This window comes from Herpailurus yagouaroundi, unplaced genomic scaffold (genome assembly GCF_014898765.1).
Source record: "Herpailurus yagouaroundi ecotype Mexico unplaced genomic scaffold, PumYag 142, whole genome shotgun sequence".
Lineage (NCBI taxonomy): Eukaryota > Metazoa > Chordata > Mammalia > Carnivora > Felidae > Herpailurus > Herpailurus yagouaroundi.
In genome coordinates, this window is record NW_024412397.1 from 56,896,653 (window position 1) to 56,915,435 (window position 18,783).

The 18,783-nt window shown below is 37.6% G+C and overlaps 1 protein-coding gene across 4 annotated transcripts in view; it reads right to left on the reverse strand.

Annotated features, from left to right (window-relative positions):
- The window catches only part of L3MBTL4 (L3MBTL histone methyl-lysine binding protein 4), a 359,374-nt gene that overhangs the window by 193,429 nt on the left and 147,162 nt on the right, over window positions 1–18,783 (reverse strand). For all 4 annotated transcript variants that reach the window (XM_040479355.1, XM_040479359.1, XM_040479357.1 and 1 more), the window contains one exon: window positions 246–360. In XM_040479355.1, coding sequence (XP_040335289.1) covers window positions 246–360 — 115 coding nt within the window. The remainder of the gene's footprint in view (window positions 1–245; window positions 361–18,783) is intronic.

Below are 18,783 nucleotides of genomic sequence, written 5' to 3' on the forward strand. Positions count from 1 at the left end.
AGATTCTCCTAGACAACACTATCAAAATAATTCCTTAATTATTATTATAACTTTTTAAAAATATAAAGCACACTCTTTTGAGGCTTAATTATGAATAATTACAGCATAGCTGTAGCACTGATTAGTCAATTCACCTATCTGATATTTAGTTTTAAAATACTTATAATGACAGGAAAAAGAACAGCATTAAGGTAGGAATTCAGGCTAAGTATTTAAAAATCAACAACAAAGAATAAAATACTTACGATATGGTACTTCCAGGGGATGCCCTGTTATGTCACACCATCCAATCGGGTGGATGTCAGGGCTGTCTGCATCCATCCAGTAGTCATATTTGTGGTCCCAGCCATCAAAATGAACCTGTTGAGTAATTAGCATTTAGTAATTAGTATTTCACTCTGTCTGCATCAAAATATTAGAAATCAGACCTGTGAAATTGAGATTGAAATTGTAACAATTATACATTACAGCTGAAACAATATTTAAAATGTGCCATCAAAGGGCATTCTAATCTAACCACTAAAGACTATTGTAGTACCAATTTTTCTGAGAAATTAAAGAAGTTGGTAAACAAAAAAATCTGTTAGAGATTGATCAGAATCTGAAGGGACAATACCAATCCATTTCCCCGGCTAAGTAATACTATAATGCTGGCGGGAGGACACCTCTTCTACTGGATGCCTCTGAAAAATCATGTCAGACACAACAACTAGAGTCACCAATTTGACATAAGTACAAGGCTTACCCTATTGGGAAATGCATCGATTTTAGAGTGAAAGGAAGCAATAAGTTTCAAAATCCTGACAACCAAGGAGAGATGGAGCCATTGAAACAATGGAGGCACAGGAGCGGATGAAATATGCTACTAAGGTAGACAGATTAATGGCTATCTTGAGAGCTGTAAAGGACAGTGTAAACTTTCAGTAAACCTGAGGAGAGAGATGGCTCAGGTCCAGAAATCCAGCAAATGGTTACCACTGTTTTGGGTCTTATCTACAAAACACACATACACATACACATAATTCACATATACACATACACATAGGTCCAAGAATAAAAAATAAAACTCAATTTCTGAAACAATAATCACACACTTATTTCTGAAACTTACAAAACACTATGTTTTAGAAGTTTCATATCAGAATGAATAAACCAAATTATTTGGGCACGCAAAAAGAATAAATTTCATAACCTTACTTACTCTCTTACATATTTTCTGTTTCTATTAATTAAGTGAGGAATCCCTTTTCAATGCAGAAAAAAACCCACAATTTTTTGAAAATCAAAATTTGAATAAAAACAGCAAGATTGCTGGCATTATAATAAACCAACTGAAACATCAGTCTGTTATGCAAGACATAGGACCACAAAAAAAGAAAAAAAGGTAAAACTGTATCTAGGAAAAAGTCCAATGCTTTTTTTTCAAGATCCGTCTTTCTTATTTAGTGGTTCTCCAAGTTTGGTTCCCTGACCATCAGCATCACCATCACCTGGACACATGTTAGAAATGCAGACTGGCAGGCCCCAACTCAACCCACTGACTCAGACACTCTACAGGACAGGGACTCACAGTTTTTAAACAAGTCCTTTAGATGTATCTAATATATGCTGAAGTTTGAGAACCAACAATCTTAGGAATAACTTTGAAGAGAATATTTCTACCAAACTTGGGCTTCTGGCTGAGACAGAGTGCCCTTTCCCAGTAGTAACTATAAAACTGGACTGAATATATGAAGGGACTGTAGACACTGGACAATAGGCACCACAGATATGTAATCCCTAAGTACACCTAGACGAGCCCCAGATGTCAGCCTGTAGTCAATTTCCTGACAGCAGCACAGGGAGGAGAAACAGAGCAGTCATGCTGTGCTGAGGAGACACAGATGCAGTTCAGCACTGATGAAGCAGCTGGAAATCGGAGGACAGACACTAGAGAGAATAGAGCTACAGAGAAGGGGACGCCAGAAATCTCTGGGGAATTTTTGCACAACCTTGGTCAAGGGCTGGACTGTACATGTGCAAGGTGAGACAAGGTGAAGTGAAGAAGAGAGCATCTGATACAGAGCTGGAAGTAAAATGAAGATAGCAGAGGTCACACACACCTGGAGAGTAGAGAGACCAGAGTGTAGACATCTTAAGAATTTGACTGAGACATGCAAAAAGGCCATAATTTTCTAATAAGAACCATGTCATAGAGTAGTCTAGACCAGCCCTAAGAAAGGCCAAAATAAAACCTCAACAAGATTAAGAACAGCCATCAGTAAGTAACTGACTGACAGAACAAACTCTACCCTTTTTAAAGGAAGACAAATGCTCCCAAATCTGAATGCTGTATCATTCTTAATGTCCAACATAACATCAAAATTTATTAGACATCCAAATAAGCAGGTGAATGTGAGCCCTGCTCATTTTTTTAAAAAAGTAGTCAATAGAAAGAGACCCTGAGATGCCCCAGATGTTGTAATTAGTAGACATGAAGTTTTTAAGTACCTATTGAAATATGTTTAATAACTTAAAGGATAAATAGTCTTGATGAGGGAACAGATAGGGAGTCTCAGCAGGGAAATGGAAACCATAAGAGATAAACAAATGGAAATTCTAGAACTGAAAAGCAAACTATTTTAAATAAAAATTTTCTGAATAGGCTTAACAGATTAGGGATGGCAGAAAAATGGGTAAGTGAACATGAAAACAGATTCATAGAAATTATTAATCTAAAGCACACAATAAAAAAATTTCAAAAATGAACAGAGGCTCAGGTACTTGTAATACAGAATCACCTGGTCTAACACATGCAATTTGGAGTCCATAATGAGAGGAGAGACAATAAAGCAGGGATAACGGTCAAACGAGACAAAAGTTGAAGAAATAACATCAACAAAATCTATTTGGTCAAAAAAAAAAAAAGCCAATTTACAAGCTTAACAAAAACAGCAAAACACAAGCATAATAAATACAAAGGAAATCGGAACTACACAAATCATAGGCAAACCGCCAAAAATGAAAGACAAAAGAAAAAGTCTTGAAAGCAGCCACAGAAGTACAACACATTACATACAGGGAACCATGACAGGAGTGTTAGCCAACTTCTCATCAGAAACAGAATAGACAAGAAGATAATGAAATGAGATCTTTAAAGCAGTGAGAAATTAAAAAAATATCAACCTAAGATTTTGTTTTACAAAAAAACTTCCCTCAAAAAGGAGTAAAATTAACTTTCAGATTAAAAAAAAAAAACAAGAAAGTGTTCACTTACAGATTTGCATTGCAAGAAATATTATAGAAAGTATTTCATAAGTATTATCAGATGGAACAACAGCAATTTTGAAAATAATGAACAAATTTGGAAGACCCACTCTGATTTCTATAATTACTATAAAGCCACAGTTATGATGACAGTGTTGTTTGGGCCTAAGCGTAGGCAAATACATTATTAGAACAGAAAAGATTATGTCAATGGACTCACATCTATATAGTTAAATTGCTTTTCAATAGATGTAACAAGGCCATTCAATGGGGAAAGAGCAGTAATTTCAGCAAATGATACTGGATTAAGTGGATATCCACATATGAAAAAATCCAAACCAGTTGACTTCTATGTCACCTCCCACATACAAATTAATTCGAAATGGGCTATAAACCTAAACAACCTAATCAACTCAAGAATGAAGCTTAAGATAAAATCTTCATGATATTGGGATACTCAAAGGTTTCTTAACACACAAGCAGCACTACCCATAAAGGAATAATTTTAGAAATTCATTTTTCATCATAATAAAAAACTTCTGCTCCTCAAAATCATCATTAATATAAAGGACAACCAAACCAAGAACATTTGTAATACATTTATCTGACAAAAGAAGTGGCAATCCAGTAAGTAATAGGCAAAACACTTGAGATACTCCACAGGAAAAAAAAAAAAAGGTTCAATGAATGGTCAAAAACTAAATAAAAAATTGTTCAACTTCACTATTCATCAATGAGATCACATTGAGACATACTACAAAGCCAACTGTATGACTTAAATGACAGACAACACCAATTACTGGTGAGGCTGTGGAGCTCCCAGAACATTCATACAATGTCACTGGGGCTGGAAAATAGGACAATTACTTTAGAAAATGTTTTGCTACTGTATTGTAGATTTCAGATGTTCCTACTTTGTGACTCCTGGCAATTCCATCCCAAAGAGATGAAAATATAAAGCTGTGTAAACAAGTGCTCCTTGCAGTTTCATTCAAAATGCCAAACCTGACAATGACCCAAATGCCCAACAACAGATGAATATCTATTGGAAAGCAAGGGTAGCATAGGCATGAGATGAACAGTAGTCACCAATAAAAAGGATAGACTGTTTCTACATGTACCAACATGCATCAACCAGACATCATGTAGAGAAAGAGGGAAGACACAAAGCTACATGCAGTTGCTGTCAATGGGGGCTATTCTTATCTTTTACCATATTTATGTATTGCAATGTTTCAGCATTCTGGACACAGCCGAACTGCATAATACCGTCAGTACTCGAAGACTAAATATTCCAGTTGTGAAAGGCAAAAATAGCACTCTTTTTAAGACTGATGCCTGCTGCTCTGGATTTACCAACAGGAAGAAGTTTGTGTAAGTGTGTATAATGCTGTGAAGAAGAAACAGAAAATTTCCTCAAACTTTAATATTTCTTCCTAATTTCAATGTCCTTTCTCTTTTTTTTTTTTTTAATTTTTTTTTTCAAACGTTTATTTATTTTTGAGACAGAGAGAGACCGAGCATGAACGGGGGAGGGGCAGAGAGAGAGGGAGACACAGAATCGGAAACAGGCTCCAGGCTCTGAGCCATCAGCCCAGAGCCTGACGCGGGGCTCGAACTCACGGACCGCGAGATCGTGACCTGGCTGAAGTCGGACGCTTAACCGACTGCGCCACCCAGGCGCCCCTGTCCTTTCTCTTTTAAGTTTGCAGTGCTACTTTTTCTATTTCAAAAGCAAGGGAACCACCTCTAAGCACAAACAAGACTGGCCAAATGTTCCAGCAAGATCTTGTTACAAGGAGTTAGGTCTTTCTATTTCAGCTACTGTACCTGGACTTGGAAATCCTACTGTTGGAATTCAGGCTTATTACTAAAAAACTAAAATGAGAGTATCTTTAAATTTTTTTTTTCTGAAAGCAGATACAATGTTTTTATGTACTTTATTCAATGTTTTCCCTTATGTTCATTAATAAATATTAAATTACCCTTTCCGATGCTGCATATAATTACTTACAATGAAATCATGGGAATTAAAAAGAGCTCCTCCTAACCCAATGATGTGATGCTCCACTCCCTGACAAAGGCCATCTAAACATGGAAAATATAACCCAAATCTGACCCATATACATCTTTATGAAAGATATTTTCAAGTCTGTAGATCTTCATATCTCTGAAGTTGAAAACCCAATTTTAAGAATTGCAACCAGATGGTCAAGTTAATAAAGGAGACTGGCATCTTAAGAATATTTACAGAGTCCTTTCATACAGGAAAGAATTATTTTGGAAACCAAATCATCTCCATTTCATATTTACGATTTTTTAAATATTTGGGTTTGTATAAAGCTGAATAGAAATATGGACACTTCTCGCTCAGATTACGACAAACTGGAAAACAGAGGTCAGATAACTGAATCAAACACTGTCTCAAGCTCTTACCTTTAAATGGGTAGTGATACTTCCTGATGGTATTAACATCATCTGCATTAGTGATTAATGACTGGTAAAATAACTTGGATGCTTAAGAATTAGATCACCCTATTAAAAAACAAGGATACACTCCTGAGTGTAAATATAAAGCTGTTGATTGTCTGGACTGGCAAGGTCTTTCTTGTTTTGCCTTATCATTACTGTCCCTCAGCCCTGGAGCCTTGCCACTAGGCCTCAGCTGTCTTTGATGCCACCATGATGTTAGCACCATGGCTTCCACCCTGTCAGACCTCAAAAGCCATCAGCGGAATGAGATGCATGGCAGTAATCATCACTCGTCGCTGTTCCTTAGAGCAGCTGGAAAATAAACTGTTATTTATCTAGGAACACTGGAGCTAAATTTAATGCTCAATCACAACAATTTTATTAGCCTAAGTGATATTATTATGCTTGTTTGCTTCTGCTATATGGTTTTTAAATTTGTAATTTCCACTTTAATGGGCTTACTGGATGTGTGTATTTTATTGTCAAAGGCTTCAAATCTATTTTAAAGGCTTATGGTGAACAAATTATTAAGCACGTAGATGATGTTAATTTATTTAGAAAAAGGCTTCACTGTACCTGAACTCTTCTCCTTTAATTGAATACATTTTCAGATAACTAGACTTAACATTAAATTTCATTCTAGAAAAAAAAAAACTGGGTTTTCATATATTATTCCTGATATCTATTACTCATAACTACTGGTGCTAATAAGACTACAGTAAATCTCACTTCCTGTGATGCAGAGCTCTGTTGTTGGACGGCGTGGTGGATGAAGAAATAGTAATGAGACCAGACATATGTTCCACTGCAGGACAAGCATGCTTACATAATGCCTTCACAAAATACCACCATCATCTAAGAGCAAGAGTGCTGAGTATAGCAGGGGGCTCACTTTTACCGTATGCTTACATAGTCCAAACACAGCTATAAAATACATACATTTTCACTGAACGTCTACAATATACTGTTTTCACACATTCTGAAAAGGAACCTTTTAAGAGGTTTGCCGAGATCATACCACCAGTAAATGGCAGAACCAGACTTCAGCTGAGAACAGTTTATTGAGAGAACCGTACAAGAATACAAATGGTGGGGATATTTGGGATTACTATAACTAAGAATCTATTGTAGCAGAGTTAAATTACATTTTTAAAGTATAAAAAGGCATTTTCATAATGAAAACAAATTAACATGGAATAATACAGGGTGCAGTCCAGAACTACCTATACTTTTGCACATTAAATATTAATTCCCCACTGAGCCAATCTGCCTACAGGTCTTCCGGGCAAGAACAGGGAGGGAGGGAACATGAAGAAAAGGAATTATAACAGACAAGTGTATACACTCTGAAAATTAGTCTCACACATTATTATCTCCATGTTACATAAGAAGCTAGTGAGATACAGAGGGATTAGGAAATGTGGCCAACATCTCCAAGTCATTGATTGTGATTTGAAACTCTCCCTCTCCCCCAAGGCCATGAGCCTGAACTGCCACTGAGTAGTGTTGGGACTGGCAGCGTCTGCATATTCCGTTCCAGGGCATCCCCAGCCACTCTTGGTAAATCACCTCAGTTCCCTTTCCCTGCTAATCTCTCCCTAAACCCTTCTGCTCTTTCACAAATACAATTGCTTCCACTTTCCTTCCAGTTCATTCCTATAATAAGCACTACAAAGACATGTAATCATTAAATTGAAAAATTAACAGCTTCACTATAGCAAGTTGAAAATACCTTTCATTTTTTTAAGGCCACTACCCAAATTCAGCATATTTCCTGGACAATGGTTTTCAAAATTTAGTAAGCAAAATACCAATTGTCTCCTGCTCTACTGGAACTCTAATTCAGGGGGCGGAGGATGTCAGGAACGATACCTGGAAATTGTATTTTTTTAATCACACATCATAGATTATCTGTTGAAGGTGGTTTTTGGATAAACTTTTTGAAATGCTTCCTTAGGGTATCCCCATGGCAACAAGGTTGTTAATCAACTGAACTTGCCATCAAACTCACAGTTACATCTAAAGCAATGAAGAATAACTTATTTTTAAAAACAGTCACAAATCCCTTTTAATTCTGTAGAACAAGTCCAAGAGAGACCTGGTTGAAGGCCTAATGCAGAGAACATTCAACTCCAAATGTTTCCATTTGTGATAAATATGTCTGCATAAGTTTCCATTTCTCTATTTCTATGGTTACTGTTATAACAAATACAATTAGTTTTTCCCATAAGATATATTTTCCCCATAAGAGTCCTACAAGAAATAAAAACGCCAAATTTCCAACAGAATCCCTGGGGCTTTAATTCTTGTTAAGAAATCTAAATATTTCATCAGAGTTAGGCATAATAATAGCCACATTCAGGGTTCTGTGGCCACATGTCTGTGGGGAATATCTTAGGAAGAAAAACCTCCTTCATTAGCAGTGTGAGGACAAACAATCTCCAAATCAGTTTATGGTTATAACTAACATAAATGCCTTTATAAGTAAACTCTGTCATAAGATTTAAAAGTGTTAAGCACTGAACTGACATACGCCACACATCCATTGTTTACACAAAGGCCATTTCCTTTCTGGATATTCACCAGGCTGCTCCCTTCCCCTTCTGTTCAGGATACCAGCCCTCACAGTGGACGCTGTTTCAACACGTACTCTCCATTTGTCTTGAAATTCCAAATTTCTACTTTGGATATGGTATCAAACCATCAAGGTTTTTCTACTAAATCACAAATTATTCATACTCATTCTTCACAAACCACCAACTCAAAAAGGGCTTTAGCTGCTTATGTTAAAAGAGGACAGGATTTCTAAATATGAATAGTAAGACATAAGGCATGTGAAAGCCAAGAAAAGCTGGTTATATCTTGAGGGACCACATAATTTATTATACAAATGGGACATTTTTAAGAGTAAAAGGGAGCACTATTGATTACACAGTTACAACAGGCATAATGTAGGACTATCCCAGGTAAGCCAAAATATATAATTACCCTTGGTAGTCAAAGGATGATTGCTACAAATAAATAGTTCCAAAATACCCCACCAATGGCAAAGAGGATCTATTACACAATTATAATATGAAAAAACTACACCAGGTAGTATAAAGGTGCAAAATTTTCACTGATAGGAATTTACTGTACAGACATTCATATAGGGAACACTGAATAACACAATGGACAGTATAATATAAGGCATAAATAATGATTTATATACCTACCTAATATCTACATAGGTACTATTAGCCAAATGGAAATTTATATATAAACACACACTTGCAGTTATGCTTATGAACTGAATGTATCATGAGCACTATTTCTAAATTTTTGAAGCCATTGGTGGGCTACAGATTTTTTCTATCCATTCTTATAATTTGTTTATTAGTACAAGATCAATTTCACTGGTAGCAAGTTCTAAATTACTTTTATAAACGACAGAATTTTTATCACAAATGGGTGTTAGATTTTGTCAAATGCTTTTTCTGCATCTATTAACACAATTATGTGATTTTTTAAGGCTCTTGATACGATAGATTACATTAATTAATTTCTGAATATTGAATCAGCCTTGCCTATCTTGGATTAACCTACTTAAGTGGGCATGGTGTATAATTCATTTTATACGTTGCTGAATTCAATGTGCTAATATTTTGTTGAGAATATCTGCATCTATGTTCATGGCAGATACTGGTCTATGGTTTCCTTTTCTAGTAATGTTTTTGTGTGGCTTTGAATTTAGGTAATTGCTGGCCTCACAGAATAAGTTAGGAAGTATTTCCTCTCCTTCTATCCTATGAAAAAGATTATACAGAATTGGTATAATTTCTTCCCTAAATGTCTGATAGAATTCACCACTTATAAACCATGTGGGCCTGGTGCTTTTTCTTTTGGAGATTATTAATTATTGACTCAATTTTCTTAATAAATAGAGGTCTATTCATATTGTATATTTCTTTTTTTGTGAGTTTTGGCAGATTGTGTCTTTCAAAGAATTGGTCCACTTCATCTAGGTAATCAAATTTATGGGCAGAGTTGTTTACAATATTCCATTATTACCCTTTTAACATCCATAGGATCCATAGTGATGTCACCTCTTTTACTTCTAATATCAGTAATTTGTGTCCTCTCTATTTTTTCTTAGTTAGCCTGGTTAGAGGATTATAAATTTTATTTACTTCAGAGAGCCATGTTTTGGTTTCCTGGATCTCTGCTGCATTCCTGTTTTTAATGTCACTGACTTTTGCTCTCATTCTTCTTATTTATTTTCTTCTGTTTACTTTGGATTTAAGTTACTCTTTCTCTAGTTTCCTAAGGTGGATATTTAGATTACTGATTGATTTAGATCTGTATTTTCTGATATATGCATTCAATGCTATCAATTTTCTTCTAAGCACTATTTTTGCTGCATCCCACAAATTTTGGTAAGTGTGTTTTCATTTTTATTTAGTTCAAAATATTTTTTAAATTTCTCTTGAGATCTCTTCTTTGAACCAGGAATTACTTAGAAGAGTATTATTTCATCTCCATGTATTTTTGGATTTTCCAGTTATTTTTCTGTTTTTGATTTTTAGTTTAATTCCATGGTGGTCTGAAAGCAGACACTGTATGTTTTATACATTTTAAAAAATCTGTTAAGGTATGTTTTATGAGTCAGAATGTGGTCAGTGTTGGTGAATGTTCCATGTGAGTTTGAAAAAAATTTGTATTCTGCTGTTGTTGAATGAAAAGTGTATATAGCCAATTGATGGTTTTGCGGAGTTCGACTAGATCCTTACTGATTTTCTGCCTGCTGGATCTGTCCACTTCTTAGAGAGGGGTGCTGAGCTCTCCAACTGTGATGGTGATTCATCTATTTCTCCTTGCAGTTCTATCAACTGTTGCCTCATGTAGCTTGAGGATCTGTTCTTAGGTAAATACACATTAAGAATTATTATGTTTTCTTGGAGAACTGACCACTTTATCATTATCTAATGCCCTTCTTTATCCCTGATAACTTCTCTTACTTTGAAATCAGCTCTGCTTATAATTAATACAGCTACACTGTATTATTTTTATTTTTAACTAGTTTTAGGTATATATTTCTCCATGCATTTTACTTTTAATCTATATGCATTCTTAAATTTAAAGTGGATTTCTTGGAGAGAACATATATTTGGGACATGTATTTTTATACACTCTGACAATCTTTGTCCTAATTGGTGATTTTAGACCATTGACATTCAAAATAATTATTGATATACTTGGATTAATATCTACCATATTCACTGTTTTATGTTGCTGTCTTTTTTTTTGTTTCTATTTTTTGTCTTCCACTTTTTTTCTGCTTTCATGGTTTTTTTTACTTTTTAAAAAAAATGTTTATTTATTTTCAGAGAGAGCACAAATAGGGGAGGGGCAGACAGAGAAGGAGACAGAGGATCCAAAGTGGGCTCTGTGCTGTAGCAGAGAGCCCAGTGCAGTGCTTGATCTCATGAACCGTGCGATCATGACCTGAGCTGAAGTCAGACGCTTAACCGACTGAGCCACCCAGGTGCCCCCCTCTGCTTTCACGCCTTTAAATGAGTATTTTATATGATTCCATTTTCTCCTTTCTTAGCACAAATTATACTCTTTTCTTTTAAATTTGTTTTAATGGTTGACCTACAGTTTACAATATACATTTACAACTAACTGAAAGTCCACTTTCAAATAATACCATACTATTTCACAGTCATGTGAGTGCCTTATAATAACAAAATAATAACTAATTCCTTTCTCCTGGCTCTGATATCACTGGTGTCATTCAGTGAACATATATAAGCATACATAAACATATACATACATATAAATATATATGTAATATACATACATAAATATAATGGAAAACATTGTTCCTCTTATTATTTTGAACTGTCATCTGTTAGATCAATTAAGAATAAAAATAAAAATTTTTACTTTCTCCTCATTTATTCCTTCAATGCTCTTTCTTTCTTTATGTAAAGCCAAGTTTCTTCTCTGTAAAGAATTTTTTCTAACATTCTTGCAAAGCAGGTACACTAGCAGCAATTTCTTTCACTTACTGTTTGTCTGGGAAGTCTTTTTTTTCCTTCTTTTTTTTTAGCTTAATTTCATAGGGTAGAGAATTCTAGGTTGGTGGGTTGTTTTGTTTTTTGTTTTTTTTTCCTCAACACTTTAAATATTACTCCATTCTCTTCTTGCTTGCATGGTTTCTGAGGATAAGTCAGAAGTAATTCTTATCTTGGTTCCTCTATTGGTAAGGTATCCCTCTTCCCTGGCTTCTTTCAGGAATTTATCTTCGACGTTCTATCATTTTCAATACGGTATGCCTATGTGCAGGTTTTTTTTGGCATTTATTCTGCTTGGTGTTCTTGGTGCTTCTTCAATCAGTGGTTTGGTGTTCTACATTAATTTGGTAAAATTCTTAATCCTTATTGCTTCAAATATTTCTACTGTTCCTTTCTCTCTTTTTCCTCCTCCTGGTATTCTCATTACATAAATGTTACTCCTTCTGTAGTTGTCCCACAGTCCTTAGATGTTTTGTTGTTGTTGTTGTTGTTTTTAATGTTTGTTTATTTATTTTGAGAGGGAAAGAGAGTGTGAGCAGAGGAGGGGCAAAGAGAGAGGGAAAGAGAATCCCAAGCAGCTTCTGTGCTGTCAGCATGAAGCCCCACACAGGGCATGCTCTCATGAACCATGAGACCATTACTCAAGCTGAAATCAAGAGTCAGATACTTAATCAACTGAGCTACCCAGGTGCCTCTCTGTTGTTTTTGGGTTTTTGTTGTTGTTGTTGTTTTTGTCTTCATTCTCTTCACTTTTCAATTTTAGAAATTTCTATTAAAACATCCTCTAGGGGCTCCTGGGTGGCTCAGTCAGTTAAGTGTCCAGCTCTTGATTTCAGCTCAGGTCACGATCTCACAGTTTGTGGGTTTGAGTCCCACATCTGGCTCACTGGCAGCATGAAGCCTGCTTGGGATTCTCTCTTCTCTCTGCCCCTCCCCCGCTCATGCTCTCTCTCTCTCTCAAAATAAATAATTAAAACTTAAAAAAAAGACAATGACCAGTCTAAGAAGCCCATCAAAGGCATTCTACATTTTTGCTATGGTGTCTTTCATCTCTAGCATTTCTTTTTGGTTCTTTCTGAGGATTTCCATCTCTCTGCTTCTGTTGCCTTATTGTTCTTGCACACTGTCTACTTTATCCATTAGAACCCTTAGCTTATTAGTAATAGTGGTTTTCAACTTCCAGTTTGATAAGCCCTGCCATGTCTGGTTCTGATGCTTTCTCTGTGCCTTCAATTTTTTTTTTCCTTTTGGTATGCCTTACAATTTTTTCTTGATAGTCAGACATGCTATATCAAGTAAAAAGAAAAACTATAAACAGGCCTTTACTAATGTGGCAGTAAGGTGTTGGGGAAGGGTATGTAACCTAGAGAGCTGTGATTAGGTCTCAGTTTTTGAGTGAGCCTCTGGCCTGTGAACGTCACAAGTGTTTCTCAGTTTTGTTCTCCTCCCTCAGTGGGACTGGTAGAGCAGGGTAGAGTTAGGTATTTCCCTTCCCCTCAAGTCAGGTAGGTTCTTGTAATACCTTAGCAGGTTAGGCTCTGGTTAACTGGTTTCCCTCACCTGAGAACAGGCCTTGCTAAGAACTGAGTGCTCTGGCATATTTCAAAAGGGTTTCTTTTCCTCTCACGCTGCTGGATGTATGAGAGGATTTTTATCCAGTATTTACTGTAATTGAGCTCCTATTAGAACCTGGTCAACCTCCTAGAGGTCACAATTTAACTCTGAGTTGTCCATACAGGTTTTCCGACTGTTCAGCAGGTCACGACTCCCTGTACTCCCATCATCTCTCCAATCTGGGGACAACAGTTTACCCTGCGTCCTCTTCTCACTTTTGGATCCAAGAAGAGTTGATGATTGTCCAGTCTGTTCAGCTTTCTACTTGTTGATAGGACAGAGTGTCAACTTTCAAGCTCCTCACCTACAGAACTGGAAGCCAGAGGCACCTTCTCATTTTTTTTGGTCACCAGTACCAGATAATATCTGGAGCATATTTGTTGAAGTGTTGTAACACTGTTTGTTGGGCAAATGAATAAGCTAGCAAATGTGCAGACTCAAGTATGTCTCTTCAAGTTATGTAAACACCGCTGAAAAAATATATCTAAAGGATGTACTTAAGTTTAACCAAAACCTACTGATTTATCCATTTATTTTACAGATCTATCTTCTGAACTACCAACACTTTTTTCCTTTCAAGTAATATGACATTGAAACATGTGAAACTGACTGACATGTTTTTAAGCCGTTTATTCTTTAGAAACAAAACTGGACAAACATTCCTCTCGGTAGAATGACTGATGTGTTGTGGGTAAACACAAATTTTGTTCTAAGTAAAATCATGGCCTGTCTACATGGAGAGGACGAATGGAGTGAAGAGTGTGCACGACCAGGAGGTAGGGGTGGAGAGCGAGCCCACACAGCCTGAGGGGTGGAGAGTGAGGACCCCACACAGAGGTCAAGAAGTTGCAAAACAAGTCTATGCTTAGAGTCACAGGATAAACACCCTAACAAGTAGCTAAAATTAATACAATCAGTGGTCTCTGCAGTGGGGAAAATGCAGGAGAGGGTGGTCTTTGGACAACTATTTTATAATAAAACTTGTTAGAACTGCTTTTTGCATTTTGTGTGAGTGTAACGTGGATAAAAATAAAAACAATTTTTACTACTGGCAACCTAGTTAATGGCTGTGCCATTGCTGAATAAGGAATACAGGAAAAAGGGTTTTGATTTTTGATTTGTTTGATTTATTTTTGTTGAAGTGGGAATGTAATGAATTCCATTTCGATCATATTAAATTTGAGTGCCTGGCATATTCAAGTGCAAACATCTTGCAGACAAATGAAATTAGTTCCTAGATCTTGGCTGAGAGAGATGAGGCACAGACTAAGGAGTCATAAACACAGAGGTGGCAGGTGAAGCTATGGGATGTATATGCTGACAGAAAAAACAAAGTGAGAATGGATAGAGAAAGAAACAGTGCTGGATGGAATATTCTCTTGTCTTCCCTCTAGATCCACCTTGTGCAGAGGACACGGACCTTTGCGGGTGACATCAATGTCCCTTACCTTCAGGTTTCTGGTTAGGTTTTGGCGAATGGGAAGTGTCATTAGAGTGTAGGAAGACAGGCAGAGAGAAGGGGTGGGTGCTTATTCCTGGGCCTCCTTCCCTTGCTGGAGGGCAGTTTGTCAGTGGCTGCTCCCTCCTTAAGGCCATAACCCTGCCCTGGGGCCTCTCCTGCAACTCCAGCTGTGCTCAGCCCCACACCTCACTGCTTTCTCTCAACCCTGGCCAAGGCGTCATAAATAGCCCTCTACTAAAGTGTACGAAATACAAATAAATAAATAAATTGTATGATGTGCCATCTATTTCCAGCAGGATCCTGACGGATACATGTCTACAAAGCAATCTTGAGGAATTCTATTTAAAAGTTGGCACAGTTAAAAAAAAAAAAAAAGTTAGCAGAGCAACAAGAAGCAATAAAGAAGCCTCAGGGTAAGAAGGTAGAAAATCAAGCCAGAATGATGAGGAAGAAGTGGAGGGAAGGCTGTTTCACAAAGGCAGGTATGGTCAACTGTGCCATGGCCACAGAAAAGCACAAGGAGAATTTAAAATGTCTATGGTTAGCAATAGCAGGTGCGGCAAGGTGACAAGAGTCTTGGCGGGCTCGATCTGAAGAGTGAACAGGTGAGAAGAAGGGAAAGGAACGTAACACACTCTTGGAACAATTCTGGTAGCAATGGTAAGCACCATGGCAGAGTGTCCTCAGGAGAATGTGGTTAGGACCGCAGACATTTGATTGTAGGCTAACAGGAAGACCCTGCAGAGAATGACGGTGGAAATGAAGAGATAGGGTGGAAATGGGGAAAAAAGAGACAGTATCAGAAAAGAGATTCTTTTTTTTCCCCAATGTTTATTTATTTTTGACAGAGAGAGACAGAGCATGAGTGGGGGAGGGGCAGAGAGAGAGGGAGACACAGAATCTGAAGGAAATTCCAAGCTCTAAGATGTCGGCCCAAGGCCTGACGTGGGGCTGAAACCCACAAACCATGAGATCATGACCTGAGCTGAAGTCAGAAGCTCAACTGACTGAGCCCCAGGCACCCCAGAAAAGAGATTCTGAGGCACATGAGACAAATGAAGAATGGCGAAGGTGGAGGGATGAGAAGTTGAGGACTAAACATGAGGTGGCCGTTAGCTGCTAGGCACACCCAAGGTAAGGTCATCAGTTGAGGTGAAGGTGGTACAAGACTGGAAAGGCAAGTTGGGATGGCAAATGACAACTGACAAAGGTGCTGTTCTTTCAGCGGATGCTTGCTCCCCAGGATGGATAAAGGTCTGAAGAAGGGCAGAGTACACACACACAGGGAGGAAGGCCAAAGCCCTCACGGACGCATCCCTACGTGATGCACTTGCAGTCTGCTCCAGATGGGGGGGTCTGGGGGCGGCTGGCAGACCTAGAAGGTGGGTGAGAGGAGTGGGGGGCGGGCATTGGGGTCTGGGTAGGGGAGCAGAGCAAGAAGCAAAGGGGAGCGAGCTAAACAGAGAGAAAACTCTGCTCAGAAACTGATTCTGGAATTTAAAATCTTAAAAGAGGAAGCTGTTATGTGTGGTGCCATAGCCCAAATGTGTGGGGATGGGAGCCAGAAGCAGAAAAGAGATGACACCTGAGATCCTGGCGTCAATAATCCTTGTTTCCTCTGCTCCAACCTGGGTTATGATGACGTGGGTGAGAACAGCATAACTGCCTATTCACACTCAGAATCAATGCTTGTAAGACCTACATGCTTATTTTTAGCAAATATACCTGAGGTCTCATTTTTAATGGTTTGTTTAGTCTCTTTTTACAGAAAAAGAATCTTGTATTTTACTCTAACATTACTCAATTCAAAGGATTTAATATAAAAAGTCAAATCATGATAGATGAAGATCCTGGCTCTATTTCAACAATAGTATCTATTTTCAGTAGGCTTTATTTACATACTGATTATATTCATGTCCTGTGAAGTACACCCGGTCATTAAAATAAATGTATATTGCTTCTAAACAACAAGGAGATAGAGCTCACAACAGTTATGAATTTAAAATTCTCTACAAATTGCTTGTATTTACACGTGCTGTACTCTCTGAAACAGGTAATTCATCCAGTTGACTGCAGGAGCCTTCTCTTTTCACGTATAACTGAGTAATTATCTCAACCAGAACAATGCATTCTGAAAATGGATTAAATTTCTGGAGAAAAAATGTTCAAGCCAGTGAATAACTTTAAAGCAACAGAGGAGAATGAATGTTTGTAATTAGCATGTTTGCTCATGTGTTCCCATATTTTTTTTCATAATTCAATATCAGAAGTCTAAATTATTTCTGTTGAAAATATATTTCTTGTCCAGAGGGCTCCTGCTACAGGAAAAACAAAAACAAAACTATTTACAACCTGGCTTCTGCCTCTAAAACTTTGCATGACAGCTAAACGGAGTGTAAATTATAAGTATCATGCAAAGATATAATCATCTAGGGCTAGTTTTCTACTTCATTTTAAACAAAATTTAAAAAATCATTATTGTTCAGCCAGAAACTATTTCTAATATTTTGTTTACATATGTTCCTGAATATTTATGCTTATCCATTTCTTCTCTGCCTTTCTTCCACTTTTCTACTTTGAAAGCCTAGAGCCTGGAATCCAGAATCAGTAACTATTAGCCCTCATGCAGATCAGACACCAGTCCTGCTAACTAACCTCCACACAGATTATACACAAAGGTATTAATAATTAACTAGCTATATTTTAAATTACATATATAACTATATACAAATGCATTTTTGACTAATTATATATACATTTATATGTGTCACATATTTAAATAATATGTAATATGCTTAACATTGAATGTTTAGTAATTAATAATTTTAGGCTGCAATAGATATATTAGGGAATTCTACTGGTTGGGATGTTGAACATTAGACATCAGTACAAGACAATGAGAAGTACTACAACTAGAAAATACCTAGAAACTAACAACAAAATGTCTTTTTAAAATTTTTTAATGTTTATTTATTTTTGAGAGAGAGCATGCGCAGGGGAGGGGCAGAGAGGGAGATACAGAATCCAGAAGCAGGCTCCAGGCTCTGAGCTGTCAGCACAGAGCCCGACGTGAGGCTGGAACCCATGAACTGTGAGATCATGACCTGAGCCGAAGTTGGGCCGCTCAACCAACTGAGCCACCCAGGCGCCCCTAATTACAAAACATTTTAAAACCACAGTTTTTTAATTGCTTGTGGATGCAAAAGAAGTCTAAATGCTCTAAATACCAGGTAGGGCAGGGCCCCTTCCTAAGTGAGCAGAGATCTTCAGACTGCTTCATGGAGACGCAGAGATCACACAGGCCAGAGGTGGTAGGACTCTGCTAGAGAAAGAAGCAGGCTCTGGAGCTGTGAGAAGCCCTCTCCACGCCAGCTAGATGCATCAGAGTCTGGAGGAAGCCCAAACCCGGAGTTGGTTCTCTCCCGCCTGAGTGTTGCTGAATGCTCAGGGCACAGGAGGCTGTGAGGAGGGGCTGGACAGCAGAGAGATCTCCTGGTCCCACATCACTAGAGGGAGCGTCTGTAGTGCACACAAGAAAGTCCTTGTTCTCAGTACACTTGAACCCAGAGATGAACTAAAATTAAGCCACCAGCCTACCCTAGACCCAGCTCAATTCCTAACCAGACCAATGTGACCTCTGAATTTGTTTCCAAGGGCTGCTGTAACAAATGACCTCAAACTTTGTAGCTTAAAAAAAAAAAAAAGACATTAAGACATTATTTTCTCACAGTTACTCTCTCACAGAGGCCAGAAGTCTGGAATCAAAGCACTGGCATGGCTGCACTCTCTCTGAAAGCTCTAAGAGCAAATCAGCCCTTGCCTCTGGCAGCGACCTGCGTCTGCAAGTACTCCTTGGCTTTGGCTTTGGGCTGCATCACCCCACTCTCCCCTGTGTCTTACAAGGACACTTGTCATTGGATTTAGGGCCCA